This window comes from Nipponia nippon, unplaced genomic scaffold (genome assembly GCF_047370975.1).
Source record: "Nipponia nippon isolate SJK-2023a ecotype South Korea unplaced genomic scaffold, ASM4737097v1 scaffold_2, whole genome shotgun sequence".
NCBI classification, from domain to species: domain Eukaryota; kingdom Metazoa; phylum Chordata; class Aves; order Pelecaniformes; family Threskiornithidae; genus Nipponia; species Nipponia nippon.
In genome coordinates, this window is record NW_028262336.1 from 39,386,902 (window position 1) to 39,406,910 (window position 20,009).

The 20,009-nt window shown below is 34.7% G+C and overlaps 1 protein-coding gene across 1 annotated transcript in view; it reads left to right on the top strand.

Moving 5' to 3' along the window:
* The window catches only part of CFAP47 (cilia and flagella associated protein 47), a 351,597-nt gene that overhangs the window by 147,378 nt on the left and 184,210 nt on the right, over positions 1–20,009 (top strand). The window contains exons 43-45 of the mRNA XM_087759023.1: positions 1,078–1,186; positions 2,051–2,277; positions 8,738–8,918. Of these exons, the coding sequence (XP_087615149.1) occupies positions 1,078–1,186; positions 2,051–2,277; positions 8,738–8,918 (517 nt within the window). The remainder of the gene's footprint in view (positions 1–1,077; positions 1,187–2,050; positions 2,278–8,737; positions 8,919–20,009) is intronic.

The window sequence follows — 20,009 nt, forward strand, 5'->3', positions numbered from 1 at the left end:
ATAAATTATTTCCTTCATACCTGGAATGAAGAATATAAGACAGAATATGCATTTTTAGGGCAGAGTTTTACAGAATGTGGTTTATGGAAATAAAGAGGTGACCTGTGCAAATTATATCAGTTGCAGCAGCATTTGATCCTTTACCTTGCAATCAGTAGAAGCTAAAGTTGTCCAAAAAAAGTTTGTGGTAAACAAAAAGATGTCATCAAAGCAAAAGTAACATATCTATTAAATCTCCTGCCTAGTCCAGATAGATATATAGGTACCTAATTAGATCTCTTTTAGTTTTGGGAATGTTCTGATTGTGTCCTTTATAATTCGGAGTTCTTTTAGTGAGTTTTCTTTCTTTTAAAAACACTTTTCTGTCTTTCATTTGTACTGTATTTTTTTGTTTCATCTATAATTCAAAGTGTTATTTTTCTGCTAACTCATTTATCCTTTCCTCTATGACAGATCACTAGCTTCCTTTATTCTAGGTCATGTTTATGTTTACTTTCAAGATTCTGTAGGTTTTCCATTATTTTTGATGAAATAATTAAGATTTGTTAACTTTATTTCTTTTTAATGGAGGATTGGTACATGATACTAACCTGCTTTGACTTCTGCCTTTTTTTGCTTTCTAGAGAAATGTTACTGGCTCAAAATGACTGTAAACATTTTTTAAAAAAGTACTTAATAGTGAGGAGCAATGAAGTAAACTTGTGTATATGTTTAAATTATATGTGGCTATAACACAAAATTAGAATTCACTTTATTGCTGTATTTATGGGTCAGGGTATCCTCATTCGGTTAAACTATATGAGGAGTTAGAAAGGATTCAACTCGTTGAAATGTCTTGACTTTTCAGATTTAATATTCTCAATTAAAGGTACTTTGTTATCATAGCAGGGTTTGAAATAATTTTCTTTTATTTAAACATAGCTTTAAAATAATAGCTCTCCTGAATATGTAAATTATTTTACAAGTTGAATCTTAAGTATTACTAAGATATCTTTGGTTTTAGTTTTAATATTTTACATTCTGTTCTGCATGAGTTGCTTTCTGAATTGTGTGGATGTGTATGTTCTTGTGTTTCAGATTGGAGAATTTGTATACCTGATAGAGGGAACAGGTGATGTACCTTTACCTTCAGGATTGCTTCCAATGGATAGTCCAAATGTTCTGCATATTAGCAGTACATTAGAAGGTAAAGCGAATAGAAGGAAGAAGAGTAAAATAGAGCAAATAATTCTCCTTTGCAAATATTCTTTATTTCCCATGCATTTTTGTTAAAATTAATTAAATACACCTGATAAAAGCAGTTTATAGTGAAGTGTAAGAAAGATACTACAGTGTAACTATCAGATACTTTTTTTAATGTTGTCCTGTCCATTCTCTTCAGAGCAGCAGCTGGTTGTTAGCTGTCTTTTTCAACTTTCTTGTATTGTTTTCAACATAGTCTACATAAATATTTTTTCATAATTTCTCTTTTCTACTTCAGAATATAGTTTGTAGCCAGATGAACCAGCACAAGTCATTTTTATCTCAAATTTTTCTGGTTTTAAAACACATGAGTTTTCTCTGCAGTGTTGTGATTTGATAGGCAATCCAATACTTTTGTCTTCCAATAGCCAGTGATAAACTGCTGTAAGTCCTATTTCAGAAATGGTGCAGCTATTATTTGAAATAATTGCTGGTGGCTTCTTTTAGAGGGGATGCAACATCATCTAGAGGGATAAAAGAGTGGCTGTGTTGTAAGGGTATCAGAAAGACTTTTTAAACTTTCATTACCGTCATAATAGTAGTAGTAACACTAAAGTCTGAGGTTTTTTGATTAACCAGCAAAAGCAACTTTTGATTTGGATTTCAGTCTATGTTAATTTTTATTTTCCCATTATGATTAAAAAAAAAGTATTACTGGAGTAAATAGCATGTACTAGAGTAATAGCATGTAACTAAACATCAAAGGAATTTTTCTGGCTTTTCTTTGGAGATTAGGGATTGTAAATACTCTATGCAGTTACACTAGCAGCTGACAAATCTGTTTGTTTTTTGTTTTTTTTTTTAACAGGTTCGAGTGCAGTAGAGCCAGTTTTATATTTGAAATGTGGTTTTGCTCAGATTCTTGAAGAAAATCTGAGGATTCCATTGATCAATGAGTCAAGAGAGAGGGCTCTGGCCATTGCTGCACAACAGCAGATGTCAACTATTGAATATGAAAGAAGAAAGATCACCGGGACTCTGCAGAGCAGTAGTGTTCGAGTTGCAACTGCATTGTTAGGGCTGTCCAGAGTAGAGGTGAGAAACACAGTAATCTGTTACTGCAATTATTTAGTTATTCTTGATTGGTAGGACTGAATTTTTTAAGTTTCAGGAAATAATGTGAATTTATGTTTTTTTCACGCATTCTATAATCTGACAGTTACTAAGCCCAATTCCCCTCAAACACTGAAATATTTTACATGTTCATTCTGAAGCTGCTTCCTCACTCCATGCTATTAAGAAGTGCTTCCTTTAAAAAATCGTGGCTGCAGTTAAAAAGACCATTAACATTTTACTTCAGTTAGCTTCTGAAAAATACCCATTGATTAAAAAAGCTTTCATACTCTTTGCAATAGGTATCTGTGTTAGTATCCTTCCTTATGCACATTTTTGTAAGAAATGAAAATTCTCAAACAGGATTTTTTTTTTCTTTTTTTTTTTTTTTTTAAAGAATAGACTTTGAGAATAAATCAAGGAGCAGAAAAGACTTTTTGTTGTCTTGCAATCAATACAAAATAATTTTGGAAAACTGCAAATCTTCCTCATAAGCTATAGCTCCCTACTTAGACATCGTTCCAACCTAGAGATATTTTCCCAAGATTTGAACATCTGGAAACAAAAAATCCTCCCAAGGTAGTCCATTAAACATTCAATTAGTACTTGTGAATAAATTTATAATAGCAATATTGCCAAAAAAAGCTTTTTTCTCAGGTAGGACTCAAATGTAACCATCTATGAATGACAGCCACACTCTGGGTTTTAATTTCCCTTGTGAACCTGATGTTATCTGGCCTCAGACAGATTGCTGGACAGCTGTATATTATTGCAGTTTTCCAGTTAGACTGTTCCCTGAGTATGGTTCACAGTGCTATGTGATTCCCAGTACCAAGAGGAAGAGAATTTTACCTGGTGTCTTGATGTTGCTAAATTTATGCCTTTTGTTTAAAATAAGTTTAAAAAGCAAGAAAAACAAATTAAATTAGGAAAAATGGAAGAGTAGATTTAGTCTGTTATATGTTTGTAGTGCAACAAGAATTGTAACCATGTAATCTGGACTCAAATATTTTCCTTTTGGATTATAGCTAATCCACTGTTGTGGTAACATTTTATAAACTTTTCATAATTGAAGTCCTTTAATATCACAGTCATTTAGCAAATACTTGATAAAAGACTTGACTGCTCTGAAGCTGTGGATGTAATCAAGACAGAACATAATAGGAACACTCTTTGTACCACTAGGTATGCTAAGATCTAATATGAGTTCTAAAATTACTTGTGTCGTAGAAGAGTGGAGGACAATTAAATTAGTTATAAAATACATAATGATGGATACTAACACTGAATAAATTATCATGTGAGAAGTGAAACTAATATGCAGAAAGAAATATTTTGCTCCATGTACAGAAAGTCTTATAATTGCTTATGAGAAATAAAATGGAGATGTTCTGCTGTATACTGATGTAGAAAAGACTTCACGCATTAAAAAAATCTCAATATGGTAATCCACTATGCAGATTAAATTCTGAAAAGTGTTCCTAATAATTTTTTGTCATAAATTCTTACTGTCTGTATAAAAGTGACAGTATAGAAATTCTGGTGGCATTTATTGAAGAAACTTTTTTGAGGGGGGCTAGTGTTCTGCAATTAAATTCGGAGCTGCAGTATGGTTTTAGGTTCTTTGTCCAAATTGCCCCCGCCCCACCCCCCCCACCCCCCACCCCCCAAGATCCCATCCACAGCTCCTGTGGCTTGCTGAATTATTTAGGCTCGTGAAATCCTTTGGAACATGTACAGAAGTGGCAGTCAACAAGTCTGAGGAGCTTGGAAATGGACATTCAATGGAAAGGAGCAGGAGTATTAGCTAAATCTTTATTTCTATCTTTTACTTTCTAAATTAGATTAAAATCAGGTCATTAAACAGTTCTGCTAGAAATAGAATTTTAATAGTTTATTTTACAGTCTTGGGCACTGAAGGACTTACTAGCAGCAAGGTTAAGTAGTTAACCTGCCATTCTCCTTCCCTGTCCCCCAAAAGTAACCTCTACTGCCAACATAATCCAAACCATTTGTAAAAGGATTTCTTTTTGGTGCTTTAAATTTTGGTATAACTAAAAAAATACATTTGAAACCAAAGATCACAAAAATTTAATAAAGCAGTTAGAGGAGTTAAGTAATTAAGAGATATGAAGCAAGGATGCTAAAGCAGTAGGAATCCAAAGATGCAGATCTCAATATTTAAAGGAAAATGAGAGATGAAAATCAGTAGCCTTATGCTATTCAATTCTGGTAGTAGACACCCTATAAATATATACAAGGCATAAACCCCCACAAACTAAATAATAACCTGGTTGCATGCCCATTTCTGACTGTGAATTTTTTTTAATTATTTTTAAAGAAAAATATTAGGAAAGTTCTATGTTTTAAATATACAGTTATGTTAATTTCTTACCTCCTGAGTATTTCATTAATTTAATTCCTCCTAAAACATTTTTAGGTGGTAGTAAAGGGAATATAGGATGGAACTCTGCCACTGTCAAGGTTGGGACTGGCATTATTGTGAATATTTACAAATTGCCTTTGTTAATGATGAATGAGAGAAAGCTGTAGGTGGGAAGTTTAAGTAAACATAGCAACAGAAGAAAAAGGGTATCTGGAAAGAAAAGGGAGAGAATGTAGAAGAAGAACCTAACTTGCTTAGATTGAAGTTGCTAATGGTGGTAAATAGATGGAAGTGAATAAACGAAGGAAATAACAGAATAACTAGAATTCATTCACTTGGGTATGTGAGGGGAAGGATGTTGCGGTCAGTGAAGTGAAATTCAATATAACATGCCTGAGTTTTCCATTTTTCTAGAATCTACCTAAAGAGGCACAAATTACACCCAGCGTCTAGATATAGGGCTCTTCATAGTCAGAGATGCCAGTAATCTACTTGTATAATTAGACATTACAATAGGAAAGGACAACAAGTCCTGTTCTGCAAGAATGCCAAAACTAAAGCTTACACTTCCCACTGTGTCCAGATGTATCCACATGGTTAAGCTGTAAAAAATATTTACTTAGGCTCCATTTTGCCTCCCTTCGAATGCGTGGCTCAGCTGAGGGTGGACACAAGATCTCTGTATCCTTAGCTATATTCCAGCTCTTAGGACATTGTGCATTTTCTTTCTAGCCTGCTATCCATGTGACTAAGCAATGTTGAGTATTTTTATCTTAGTACATCATGGTGGTGGTGATGAGTTTTAGCTTTGATCAATGGAAAATGATCAGAGACCTTGTGCACTTGAAGCTGTGGCTTCTGCTGCTTGGCTAATGTGACAGAATCTCATCCTACATCTATCCAGCTCTGATCTTCAATGTTTGTGCTCTTCAGAGTCCCCCAGGATTCAGTAAGGATTTTGTGATCTTCCATGTGATGATGGAAAAGTTGTAAGCTCAGTTTGAACAGTTTGGTTTTTTAAATATAGGTGGTTTGTGATGGTTTTTTTGTTTGTTTGGTTGGTTTGTTGGGTTTTTTTTGAGAAAGAATCATGTTGTCCTTGAAGAGAGAAGATACTGTAATTAAAAAGTTACATTAGATGTGTTTGAATGGAAATGAACTTTTCATAAAAGGATCTATGAATTTGTCAAAGTTAGAACTGGGACCAATGTCTTTTATATTACGTCACTTATCTTTTGATATGGGATTAAGGGAGATGGCAAACATGATTGATCACAGGGATTCTGAGAGATTGAGATCATAAAATTCTTTTATTAATGAGTAATGTTTTTAAAAGTTAATTCCTGGAAGGAAGAAATGGGGCTAAATTAGGTTTTGGAAAACAGTAATATGCAAGGAAAGAGTAAGGTGTCTCAGCACTCTGTAACTGAATCTGCCATCCTTTATACATAGATAGTGCAGATGGTAAATCTAAGAAAATACCTTGGAAAATCAATCAGTCTTGGAAAAATATCAAGTTTAAATCTGATGCTTTATATACCCTCCAATACTTTTTCGAAAAATTATTCTAAAAAAGAAATTAATCCTGGGAACTGAATGCAAATACTGTTCTTAACTGGTAATAACACTTCCACACTTGGAATATCATGAACCATTACGCTGATGAAGTACATGTTGGAATCTGTGTCTAAAGGCACAGCAGCCTTAGACCTGCAGTTGATAATGAGACTTAAAAAATATTAAATTCCATTTAACTCTCACTGCCCTGAAAAATACTAAAAAGAAGGAGAGCAGCTGCAACACTTATCTGAATCGTGTTGAACATTTCCTCTTTTCTTGAAAATGTTACCCTTTGAGGCAACAAGGTTTAGTCTTGTGTGTGTTTGCAGGATTTTCTTTTCCCCTTTCAAAAACATCTAGGTCTCTCATTAAAATTTTTTTCATCCTTTACTCTTTGATAAGGTACCAGGAAATATTTGAAATGTTCATAGACTACATAATACTAACCAGCTGTCTTTTTTCCTAACATATCTTTAAAAATGAGATAGCATGAAAAAGGATCTTAAATTAAAGTACTTCAGTGATTTTTTTTTTTTAAATAGTAAGATATCTCTTCAAGATAATTATACTTTAAATGTGTTCAGTGCTCCACCAAAGGTCATCTTACAATCATTTTGTCAATTAAGACTTCCCAAAACTTTTTAATCATGTTGGATTTTTATTTCAGCGTTGGAAAATAATCTAATTACCAAAATCAGGTGTAGGTATAAATTTATATTTGAATATGCAGAAAGTCAAAGTTAAATTTAAATTGGTAAATATATGTAAATTTTTTGATTTGGAACTTCCCATTACAAGTGAGAATGAAATATCTTCTTCCCACTGCAAAGTCTTCTGTCACTTCAGTCCTATCAGAGAGAAATTGAACTTGTTATTAATATAGCAACTGAATTATTAGCACCTTATTTATTTATTTATTTATTTATTTAGAGAGTGTACTATCAGTGAACTTCGTCTTGCATGGTAGAATTTAATAGTGAGTTCAGGTTTTCAACTCGCATAATGAGTTGTCCCTTCTGCAAATTATATTTGCACCATACAAGTGGTGCAAATACAGTAAAAAAAGAACTATGTTAATGTTTTGTTTTGATAAGTATTTTTTTAGTCAGATAGATCTGTCCAGTTGTGCTTCATAGAACAAAAATCTTGAATAGTGATCTGTTTCTATATTTACTGTGTCAAAAACTGTATTAGCAAGTAAAGCTTAACAGGTTCCCAAATTCCATATATACTTCGTGTTTAACACCATGTTGACACTTGGGATGGGTAGATTAATGGTCAAATCAAAGCAATGTCAGAACGTAGGTCTGCTTTCTAAAACTGGCAAGGGCATGTGAGTGTTATATTAAAACAGGAAAAAAAAGAAAAAAAAAGACAAGCCACCAAGCCAAAGCAGAACCCCAACCCAATTGATCTGAATGGTAATTTGACTATATTACCCTCAATAGTAATCCTTAACAACAATCAGCTTTCCTTTTAAATTGTCTTTTTGAATTTCCACAACGGATAGCCATTCCTCGTCCCTTTGCAATATGTACTGTGATACCTGCTGTCCTGGCATCACTTAAAACCAATAGGCTTTGAGAATAAACCAGATTTCCTACCACAACTGAATATTTCTGTATTTATCTCCTCACTAGATTTGCTCAAGATAATTCACAATAGTCATGAATTCAAAGACATGTCTATGAAAAAGATGCAATTAGTTTCAGATTTTAAATTTTCAACTTACAATTAATCTTGAGTATTGCAATTATACTGTGTTATTGGATTGAAAATGGCAATTTTGAGCAAGTGGTGTATTAAATCATTGCATTATTTCTGTAATTCTATCTTACAGGAGTCTAATTTAGTTCATTAAGAGGTTTAGATGCCTATTTTGAGCTTGCCTTTAGATACTGTGCTAATCCTTTACTAATACGTTTCATGCTGTTGATTAGCAATGCTCTTTACGAAAAGGAGGAGCTTATTTGTCCCTCAAATTAATTCTAAATGTTTTGATTTCTAAAATATATTGTCAATATTAAAGTATCAAAGTTAGCTCAGCTTACTGTATAGTTATCCCTTGCAAAATATCAAAATAATTTTTCCTTTTCATACTTTTTATCACTCAGAAACTTTACAAAGTAAAAGAAGAAACATCTGTCTACATCTGATAGAAAATGCATTTTTCTTTTAATGTTTTTTCTCCCCTTTTCTTGCCTTCTGTGAATACCTATAAAGGCTTGCAGAGTGGTTTCTAAGTAGGAGGTGGTTTTACTGTAAACCTCAAAATGCATTTTTCTTAAACGAATGTTTTGGATGCATGATGTCTAAAAAAATTATACAAGGCAGAGTTTTTATTTAGAAGGTTGTCTCAACGATTTCTATATAACTTGCCTAATTGCCAATTCAGTTTTAGAATTACACTCTTAAGTCTGTATAATTTTGCATTTCTTAACCTGAAATTATTATGAGATGATTGTTCATATGTATACATTATTCCTTCACTTGTAGAGACAGGCACTCCTGAAACCTCGTAAATTCCCCCCAGAGCTGAAGTATATAGATTACAGTGTAGAAGTAAGCATGCAAGAATTCTTTGAGGTTCCTGAGAAGTTCTCTATTCCAGTGTTGGCATCAAGCAGACTTAATTCGAAACTTCCATCAGCAAAAGACCTTTCACCTCAGAAAACAGGTAAGAATAGTCTTAAATATGATGGATTTTTTTTTCTTCTCTCTGAGAGAATCTGTATTTTTAAGGTTTTCCTAAATGGATTCAGAAAATGACCTTTCTCTTCATTTTGCTATTGATCAAATCCCCAGCCTTGTCTTTGTCATCACTACCCAAGTTCTATCTACCCAGGCTCAAAACAGTGCTTTCCATTTGCCTTTGGTTTTCTCAAAGGCACACAACCACAGGAGACCCGCTCTAAAAAAGAAATTAGTTTGGTTTGTTTATCTGACATCCTGAATTTGTGCTCATTTCTCACTTCCACTTCTCATCCAGCACTGTGCCAGTTATACCACACATCTTTTCTTGTTTGCCTGCTCCTGGGTCAGCCAGAGGGAGGTCAACTAATTGTACACTGTTTTCTCCCTGTCCCTCACCAATGAGAAGTATGCATTAGTCTTCAGAGTGATCTTGTCAGCTTTGGTCAGTCTCCATTGCCTCTAATTTTTCTAGTATCTTAAATTTTATACTGAAATCTTAATTGCTTTCTTTTTTGCTTGGCTTTCATTTTGATCCCTCCTTTGCAAGTTGATTTTTTTTTTTTTTAAATGTTTTATTTAAACCTATAAAGCACTCTAGGTTGCATTTCTTAAAAGAACTTGAGCAGCTGAGGGAGCTGGGATTGTTTAGCCTGGAGAAAAGGAGGCTCAGGGGAGACCTTATTGGTCTCTACAACTACCTGAAAGGAGGTTGTAGCAAGGTGGGGGTCAGTCTCTTCTCCCAGGTAGCAAGCAATAAGACAAGAGGAAATGGACTCAAGTTGCGCCAGGGGAGGTTTAGACTGGATATTAGGAAAAATTTCTTCACCGAAAGGGCAGTCAGGCATTGGAACAGGGTGCCCAGGGAAGTGGTTGAGTCCCCATCCCTGGAGGTATTTAAAAGATGTGTAGATGTGGTGCTTAGGGACATGGTTTAGTGGTGGACTTGGCAGTGCTAGGTTAATGGTTGGACTTGATAATCTTAAAGGTCTTTTCCAACCTAAATGATTCTATGATAAAATTTGTGTTTATATTTACTTGCTAGGGTATCTGTACATGGTTATATCAAAGCTAATGTAATGTCCCACAGGTATTCTATAACAACACAATTTTTGAGTTTGCTACTTAAAATGTAAGTAGCAGTTTCCTTAGAAAATTTAGTAAAGGCTTGAATTATAGTCAGTCCACGAATGTGAAAAATCCATAGATTTGTTTCATCACTTCTTTTCTTGATCAATAGAGTCCTTCTGCATATTTCTGCAGTTCACTTCTCCAAGTGTCATTGGAATCAGTCATGTGTTTTCATACTTGGTGTACCCCTTGTTTTATTTGTTTCTTTTCTGGAATAAAAAGAAGAAATTTCTTGATTATTTATGAGAAGTCTTTGTTACAGATTCATTCAACTTAGACTACAGTATCTGTGTTGTAAAACATTTTAGGGTGTTACTGGGCATGTTTTTAGGAAGATGACAATAGTTATTGCAGTATTAGAAGCAAGACTAGCCTGATGAGTGACTACAGGACTAGCAGTCAGTAGAAGTTGTAGAACAGATGTAACACAGGTTGCAGGCTGAAATATTTCTTGAATGACAGGATATTTAAATCCTAGTTAAAATCCTTTTGTTGTCAAGTTAAAAAGTAATTGTTTGTGTTTGTAATAATTGATGTAGAAGTGAACTAAAAAAAATCATAATGACTTTATTGAGTGGTGTGGGGAATTCTTTGCATTGCACTGTAGAAGAAAGGAATACCAGCTGGGAGAGAGAGTAGAATCTGCACAGACAACTCTGATAAGGACATAGTAAGACCTCCATCATGATCTCAGAACACAGGTCGTTAACTGACCAGAAGTCAGGTCACTGTTGCTTAGCAACTTCTCAAATTATTTTTAAAGTTGGAATGTGAATGAACATATCTGAAAATTTTAAAATATTAATTGCTAAAATTTAGTGAAGAAACAACATTACAGCAAAGAAGTGGTTATTTTTCTGTTAGTTCATACTGCTTTTTTATCCATCAAAGGAAATTATAAAAGTATCTGAAAGAGAGAAGTAAGCAATGGAAAGTCAGAAACTAAATCATACTGCAGTAAACACGATCTTTTTGATATTTATTTTTTCCTTCTACGACACTTAAATAGTTCCATGAGGGAATAGAAATGTCAAGATGATGCAGAGAACTAAATGGGGCTTTGGTAGTGAATTCAGAGAGGTGGTGAGCTAAAGAACAGCTAAAAAGGGAAGCTGAGATAACCAGCTGATGGTATGAAAACAGACAAAGATCTGTTCAGTACAAAGACAGTGCCGGTTGATTCAGTGTATTTGTTGTGCTAATGAGGAAACACAGGAATATTTACAGGCACCTAGAAAATCTAATATTGTGACAGAAGTCCCCAGATGGTGTTCTGTGGATGGAGGCAAAACATTGATCTCATCTGAAAATTTTGTTAACTTCATTATCTGAAGAAGAAGCAGTATTTTAGCCACGGTGGTAGCTTTCCTTAGGGTGGGAGTAGACACTTCTCTACAGAAATGATAGAGTGCTTAGATTTATGAAGAAAAACAAAGGTGGAAGCAAGCTAACTAAAATCAATCCTTGGATCAGAATTTCTTAGCTTGCCGTACCAGGAAAAGTGTCCAGCTGATATTTTAAGAACTCTGCCAACAGGAAATTAGAAGGTAAAAATCAATGTCACTCAACATGTTTTCTTGTAAAATAGATCTTGTTAAATAATCTTATTAAATTTTTGGCAGTATTACAGATCTAATAGATAAAAAGAATAGAGTATGTTTACCTTACTTCCTATATGACATCCTGATCAAAACCCAAACCTAATACTTGTATGGAACTAAAATAATACATTGTCCAGATTGAAAAACTAGCAAATTTTGTGGTTAATTTATTGCTGGAGTGTCATCAGAAAGTGAGCCCTCAGGAACCAGTACTTGTTGGACAATATTAACTACTTTTCATCAGTAATTTAGAAGATTATATAAAATCTTTGTTGAGTTAGCAATGACCCAGATTTTGTGAAAGAACAGTTAGCTGGAACTGCTACCTTGTTATAAACTATGTATTTTAGTGCAACCAAGCATGTAGTACTATATGTGGAACAGAGTCTGCGTGCTAAACCAGGTAAGAGGCTGGTTTCAGAAAACAGTTGTTAGTGAAAAGGACCAACAGTCACACAAAATTATTATATCAACGTGAGCTTGCTCTTAATGCTGAAATGGCCAATGAGATCTACAGATGAATTAGAAGCATTGTAAGAACTGAGGAGATGGTATTGTCTCAGTACACAGTATTGGCAGAAGAGGTAGTACAGAAGTGAAGGGTCTGATGTCTGTAAGAAGTTTCAGGAAATTCTGAAGGAATTTGAAAAAGACAAACTACAAAAGTGTTCCAGTGCTAGAAAATAAAGCTTAGGACAAGAGTAACCCTGCGATCACTTTGAATTCTGTGTGCCTGCCAAGCAGTTCAAGCACAGCCCCTATAGTGTGTCAGTGTTATGTGACCAAAGGAGTCTGTAATTGGTACCAAGGAGTCTGGATGTGAAAGGAGATCATCTAGTAAGTCTGCCATTAGCAGAATGCCTAAGGATACAGTCTAAACCTCAGCCCAGCTCTGTTTCATACTGAGATTGTTAGGGATCCTTTGGTCTCATATGTGCATTGAACTACACCTTGAGTATCCCCATTCTCTTAAAGAAGATACATCACATACCACAATAATTGTTCGCCGTTGTCTCAAATAGGATCCTTAAGAGCTTTAGTCTCTCTGGATCATCAGAAGTAGCCTGGGAAATAATTCAGTCCCCATATACAGCTCAGGAGAAAGTTAATTGACAGTAAAACTTTAATGCTTTATAAACCAAAGGATAGTGGATTGAGCATTTAGAAACCGTGTTAGGCATAATTAATTGAAATAAGTTGCCCTTTTCTTAGCGGTGTGTTATTAAAGAATGAAAAGGCTAAAATGTCAAGTGGAATTAAAATAATGGCTCCAGATTCTAAGCAACAGCGAAGTAGCATCCAAACACAGCTCCATGATTCACCAAACTAACAAGTTGCTGGTTTCCTTGGATAAAGCATCTGTAGAAATGCTTTGACTGTCTTGCTTCATCTGTCTCTATGTGTGTGTTTCCAGAGCAAAACCAGTAAAAGTTACACTTGGTTCGAGGTTTTAGCTAATGGATTCTATCCCTTTGTTTTCCCATCTTTCTCCCACCCCTTGCTGTAATCCCTTATTAGTTAAGGAGTCACTCCTTTTGTGGTTAATGATAAAAGGAAGATGTGACATTAAAGTTAATAGAGCAATTGTTGTGTGATGAGTGAAACTACAAGCACAAGGAATGACAGCTAGTACAAAACAAAAGGGCCATAACACCATCATTATTAGACCATAGAATTATAGATCACAGAATGGTTTAGGTTGGAAGAGACCTTAAGGATCATCTAGTCCCAACTCCCCTGCCATGGGCAGGGACACCTTCCATTAGATTAGGTTGCTTACAGCCCCATCCAACCTGGCCTTGAACACTTCCAGGGATGGGGCAACCACAAACCACAACTTCTCTGGGCAACCTGTTCCAGTGTCTTCCCACCCTCACAGTAAAGAATTTCTTTCTAATATCTAATCCAAATCTACTTTCTTTCGGTTTAAAACTGTTACCCTTCACCCTATTACTATACTCCCTGATAAAGAGTCCCTACCCATCTTTCCTGTAGGCCTTGTTTAAGTCCTGGAAGGCTGCTATAAGGTCTCCCCAGAGCCTCCTCTTCTCCAGGCTGAACAACCCCAACTCTCTCAGCCAGTCCTCACAGGGGACGTGCTCCATCCCCCTGATTATCTTTGTGGCCCTCCTCTGGACCTGCTTGAGCAGGTCCATGTCCTCCTTATGCTGGGGACCCCAGAGCTGAACACAGTACTCCAAGTGGGGTCTCATGAGAGTGGAGTAGAGGGGCATAATCATCTCCCTTGACCTGCTGGCCACGCTTCTTTTGATGCAGCTCTATAACCTACGGTAAAAGTTTTACTTATTACTATGCAGCTATAATAAGGTATGCCTGCTCCTATAATTTGTTCTTATCAAACCTGTAATTTCTATTCTGCTTCCTTTTCTTTCCCAAGAAATCTTCGACTTCTAATGAAATCAGAGAAAATTAAGAAAGGGTTGTGGTAAGCTTTTCAGCAACATAATCAGCAGGTTTAATTAAGTGACTGTCGTACTACATGGACTCCCTTCGTTATAGAACAGAATTTTTTGTAACCAAGTGGTTTAAGGTACTCTTGACCTATTTTTGCCCTGTAATCCCTTTTTGTTGTCTATTTATAAGAGTATGGGCTAGGCTAAATGTTGAAATAACAAGATATAGTTGTGTTATGATCAGATGTTTGCATGTATCATACCTGTTGATGTTGAAATGGAGAAGTTATTTTTTCATATTCTACGCCTCTAGGATAGGAGGTTTTATTATTTTTATTCTTTATATTCTGCCTAACATAACAGGATATAAATTCTGTTTCTACCAGTAATAATGAACAGTATGTAGATTGTACAATATAAATACATTCTATTTGGTCACTTCATTGTATATAACATAATTTCATTTAGAGGAGCCCAGTAAATACCCAGATTGGCATGACTATTGAATTTTAATCTGATATTTACTGGCAATTTAAAAAAGAAAAAGAAATACCAGGCCTTAGAATGATACCTGAAGATAGGTATCATTTCCATTCCATAGCAGAGAGGGTCTCAGTTTTGTATTCTGCCCCAAAATCTACATCTTCAGCAGTAACATGGCATCCCCAAACCTGATAGTTTTTGATTCTGTGTTAATATATGAAAATGTTACCCATGAATAACTGAGTCTATAATGTTGATCTGATCTCAGTATTTTTCTTATGTAAATTATAGCCTGTAGTTAGAAATATGTGATGTTATGTTTTCATTGCCATACTTTCCAATAAATAAAATGCAGAAAAACTAACAATCAAGAATTAAATTTTAAATCATTATATGGCATGCATCATTTTTACTGTTAGAGATGAAAGATACTCTTCAATTTTTTCCTTTTCTGTTTTAGTCATATCAGATAGCTAAGTAAAAACATTTACCTACACTGTATTATCTACAAATGGACTTTTTCATGTTAGTAATATTTTCTAATCACTGTATATTTTCTTGATAATTGCATGGGATGTTTTACAATTTGCATTAATATTTTTTCATGACCTGTGGTCAACCTTATCTCCTTCTTTCTATGACTTTTAAATGTTATCTCATATACTTGCTCAGCATTGGGTTTAATCAGTGCAATTTTTTTTTAATCTTTTATTTATTTATTTATTTATTTATTTATTTATTTATGTCTTCAGAGCAATTTCCTGGGGTTTTAAATCTATTGTTCAATAAAGCATTATTAGTAATTCTGTTGTTTCTTCCTAGTATTCCACGGTCCACATGCTGTATAAATTTTCCTGCATTTTAGTTTGCTTTTTTTTTTCCTGAATAAAGTCTTAATATTTTAAAGCAAAATTACATAGTCACTGTCCAATAACAAAAAAATTTGTTATCTTTTACTGTTTACATTTTGAGGTTTTATTCTAGCTCCCTATCATGTTAACTTTCAAAGTTCAGTTCTATGATTTAATTGACAGTATAGTAATAAAAATTTAATTACATTTGGTGGTCTTAATCATCCAGGATAGTGAGGCACAAATGGGGTTAAAAAGTGAAAGTGGTGGCATTCCTTTTTACTCTTCCTTCATACAAAGGATTTATTTAAAATATGATTCTGTTTCAAAATGTGGCTCTGAAAAATGATGATATAGGTCTTTATCTTAATAGTTTTCATTTCAGCTATACCTATTGAATAGCTATTTCTACCATATATGTATCAGTAAAAAGTTGTTTTGGTCTTGCAAAAGTGAGAGGGATTTAAATATTAGACTGGATGCATTTCTTTTGTGTTTAATACCTGCAATAATGAATTCAGTGAAGAATAGTTATATTTGCTACAGTATTTTTTCTATTGTGAAAAATTTTTGGAAGACCTTTCTCTTATGGTAGTGTGTGAATAGGCTTACTGCTGTCGTGAAGAAGGATGCTAATCCTCAGAAAGCATATCAGAGTATCCTTTATCTCATTCTCTGGTCAGAATTGAGATTCAGAAGATTCACCAAAACCGGGAGTCTGCCTAGAAGAAGAACATGTGGATACACAGCAAAAGCTTCAAGCTTACTTGACAAATGAAGCCTTGTAGAGGTCAGGATGTTCATATGTGATTTAGGTTTTCATCAGTGGACTCTGACATCTGCTTGCATGACTGTCAGTGTCAAGGCTTATCTTTGTCTTTGGTGCAGACTTGAGACCATTGCATTTGTGAGGCTTAGAAGATACTGCTTCTCTAAAGCAAGTAATAGATCTGGTGTTGGCAGTGCCCATTTCTCATCATCACTGGATGTGGGAGGAAGACATTGACTTCCTCTCGTTGCATTTATTTTATTAATTTTGTTTTCTTTATTATTATGTGCATATTTGGACTTGTCCCATGCTGTGACTGGAAGAATGTTGTTCTGTCCCAGTGTCACTCCCTGTGGTCCTTCTAAAGGTGAAAACAGAAGAAACTTTGAATAGAGAGGTTTTATGTCTCAGAGTTGTAACTTGATAAGAATCCGTCTGCCTTCATGTATTCAGTGCACCTTTAGGATAAAATAATAATTTAAAATTTAGTACGTTTTGCTGTTATTTTGTACAGGCAATATTTAAAAACTTTTGAATTTGATTGCCAGTGTCTCTGACTTTGTAGTGCATATATATGTTTATAATCTTGATAATTATTACTTTTTACAGTTTTGTCTAAAGATTTCCTGCCATGCAGACTTAATTTATAGAACTGTATAAGTATAAAAGAACAGGCTTTTCCTGCAAGTAAGGAGCATGTTTGACAAGTCAGAGCTATTATATTATCATTGTTCAATAGAGTTCATAAGCAGTTTATCTGCTGTATATTTGCCGCTCCTGTCTAGCAGCACAACACTGATTATAGTGGGGAAAGAAGGAAATGGCTATGGATTTTTGGGTAAAACTGTGAAAACCAAAACAAAAATCCATCCTATTTGTCTTTTCAGCAGTTAATGAAAGATCAGCTTTAACTAAGTTTTAACTAAGCAGGACAGCTGGCTCCGCAGTTTGGTTTATTTGAACAACATTGTTTTTATACTAAATAATGTTATGTATCAAATACAAAATAACATAGGTTGAAAGGGGAGGAAGGGCTCTGTGTTGCAAAGTGATGTCTCTGAAAAAGTCTGAGAAATCTGCAAAGTAGCAGAGTACTTATCTCACAGTGTGAATTAAAGCTTTCAGCCTTATTTCCCACTGTGTGTTTTTCTGACTTCAGCTCCCTCTCGCTCTTTCATTAAGGACTTTTTTGGAAAATTTTGAAAAACAAGGATCCTTGAATGCATAATTGGAAAAGTACAGTGTAGGTATTGAAAAGTGCTATTATCGTTTTATGAAAGGGAGGGTATTACTGGAACATCAAATCCAGTTCTGGTTTCCATACTTCAGATGGGAGGTTACAAATGAGGAAGGGTTCAGGGAAGTGCTATAGTAATTATTTCAAGGTCTTGAAAGCTTGAATAGCTTGATCTCTCACTGATCTCTAAGGAAAAGAGGTCCTGTTCAGGTTACCTGGAAGTACTTAAAAAGGGAGAAGCAGAAAAGAGAGCAGCTCTCCAGCCACTCTTCCCCAAGCCTGTAGCATTGCATGGGGTTGTTGTGACTCAAGTGCAGGACCCAGCACTTAGCCTTGTTGAACCTCATATAACATACCTCGATCCATAGATCCAGCCTGTCCAGACCCCTCTGTAGAGCCTTCCTATCCTCCAGAAGATCAGCACTCCTGCCCAGTTTGGTGTCATCTGCAAATTTACTGAGGGTGCCCTTGATCCCCTCCTCCAGGTCATTGTCATGACATGTGGTTTAATTTCTTTCCTAGTTTATAAAGATAGACATAAAAAAACCTAGGTAGGAAAATAAAACTAAAACCATATTTTTTTTTGATAGCTAGGTTGTACTATTTTGGCATTAAAATTGTCCAGGAAGAAATAAAAGTCCACAATGCATTTTCAATGAAAAAATGTTGTTCCACATTGCTATCTAATTTAGATTCAGTATCAAAAGCTAATATCAGAGTTCTGTTGCCTCTTACTACAGGATTTGACAATGCTGGCTAGCTGCCTGCTGTTATATTTGCAAAGAATATCCAAAAAGAGGCCTGTATTTTTTTCTTTCCTCCCCAGTGAATGGGTGAAAAAGTTTTCTCTACAGAACTATCAAGAATTGTTGGAAATTTTCTGCTTTCTTGAGAATTGTTCCTACAGTTAATTTATTCAGATTGTTGTGGCTTCTTCTTGACTTCTGTTAAAATAACTACTGACTTTTTTCTCCTTTCTTTTAAAAGAAAACTTCTTTTTTTTTTTTTAGAGAATTCTAGATTGCAAAAAGAAAGGAATGTGTATTATCATGTATTACAGAAATGTCTAGCTAGCCCTTGTTATGTCTCTCTGGCATTAAGTCTTCATTACTAATTTTACATTAACTTACTATTTTTGCAGTAAGTGGTATAAAAACCTGGTCTTTGATTCTCTCCATGTCATACTTCCTTATGCATTCCATGCACTCGTTTTATTAGTTCTGAGCTCTCTTCTCTGTTTTTAGGAAATTGTGCTTAATCTTCCTTCTTTTTGTCTCTGTTGCTTATTTTTTAAAGATCTTGTCTCAGCCACTTCCTTCTTCCAGTCATGAAGAATCACTTTTGAAATTTTTGATATTTGTAAATTTTGGGTAGATGTTTTAGAGAGATCTTAGCTCTATCTTTGTTGTGATTTTAGATAAAGAGACTTTGAATTATTACTCTACTATATTTTTCTCAATGTAATATTTTATAATTTGGCTAATCCTTTTCTATAGGGGCTATGCATCGGATGATTTAAGAAAGCACCGTAGCTTTACTATGTTTCTTGAGTTGTATTAAACAAACTTTTTACTTGACAGCATTCCAGTTGCCCATTGTCATAGTGACCGTATAGCCTGCTTACTTCTAAAACTTTTATGAGTATTCTTCAGAAATACTGAGGGGCAATATTTATTAAACAACCAACCCCCAAGAAACTCTTTGTTCTACTTTATTGTAGTGCCACACAGCTCTTCACTGGCTTCTGAATGTGATACATGAACATGGCTGCTGAGTATTCATGACAAGACATTGAAAACAGTCTCTGCCATTTGCATTTTTAAATCAATTAAGGAAAACTTGCTTTCATTCCTTTTTTTTTTTCCCTTAGTAGATTTTCCTTTTCTGATTGATCAAGTGTATTTAACTGTTTGCTTAGATGTGTAGTGATATACTGTATATAAGTAGAAAAAGAACCAATAAACAGTTAGGTTTTTTAGAAGCTCTTCTACAAATCTGTTGTATTCAGATAAAGTGAAAGAAAAACAAATAAACATACACAGTGATAGCAAAAATTTCAAAACATAACAGCACTCATTAAGGAGTGCTCATAAGAGAGTGGTTGCTTTTTCAAGACTACTGAGTAGAGTGATGTTCTAATTCAGATGAGCTCATTTGAAGACCTGATGTATAAACAGAAGTCAGAAGAGTCTGGGCTCTTCAGTGTGGTTGCTTATTTAACCTTCCAGGAGTCCATACCTGCAAATTCAGTCTTCAGGTTAAGTTAGCCAGTTATTTGTGACACATGGATGGTGTCAGACGCTGAGATAAGTTCACTGTGAAATTTAGCTTTGAGCTTCTCAATGGATAGGACCATCATTGGTGATAAAAGCTAATATAATGTACAAGTAGTTAAATAACTGCTGAAGGCCCATAGTTTCCTACCTTCAGAAATTATGCCAACAGATTGTGATATGGAAGAATAACATTTCTATTCTTGCTCTTTCCCTCCTCCCACAATTTGTAATAGGGCTAAACAGCAATTACTCTAGTAAGTGCCATTATTATTAACCTCTAGAACATGTTTTTTTCCTTACATTTTAATATCAAAA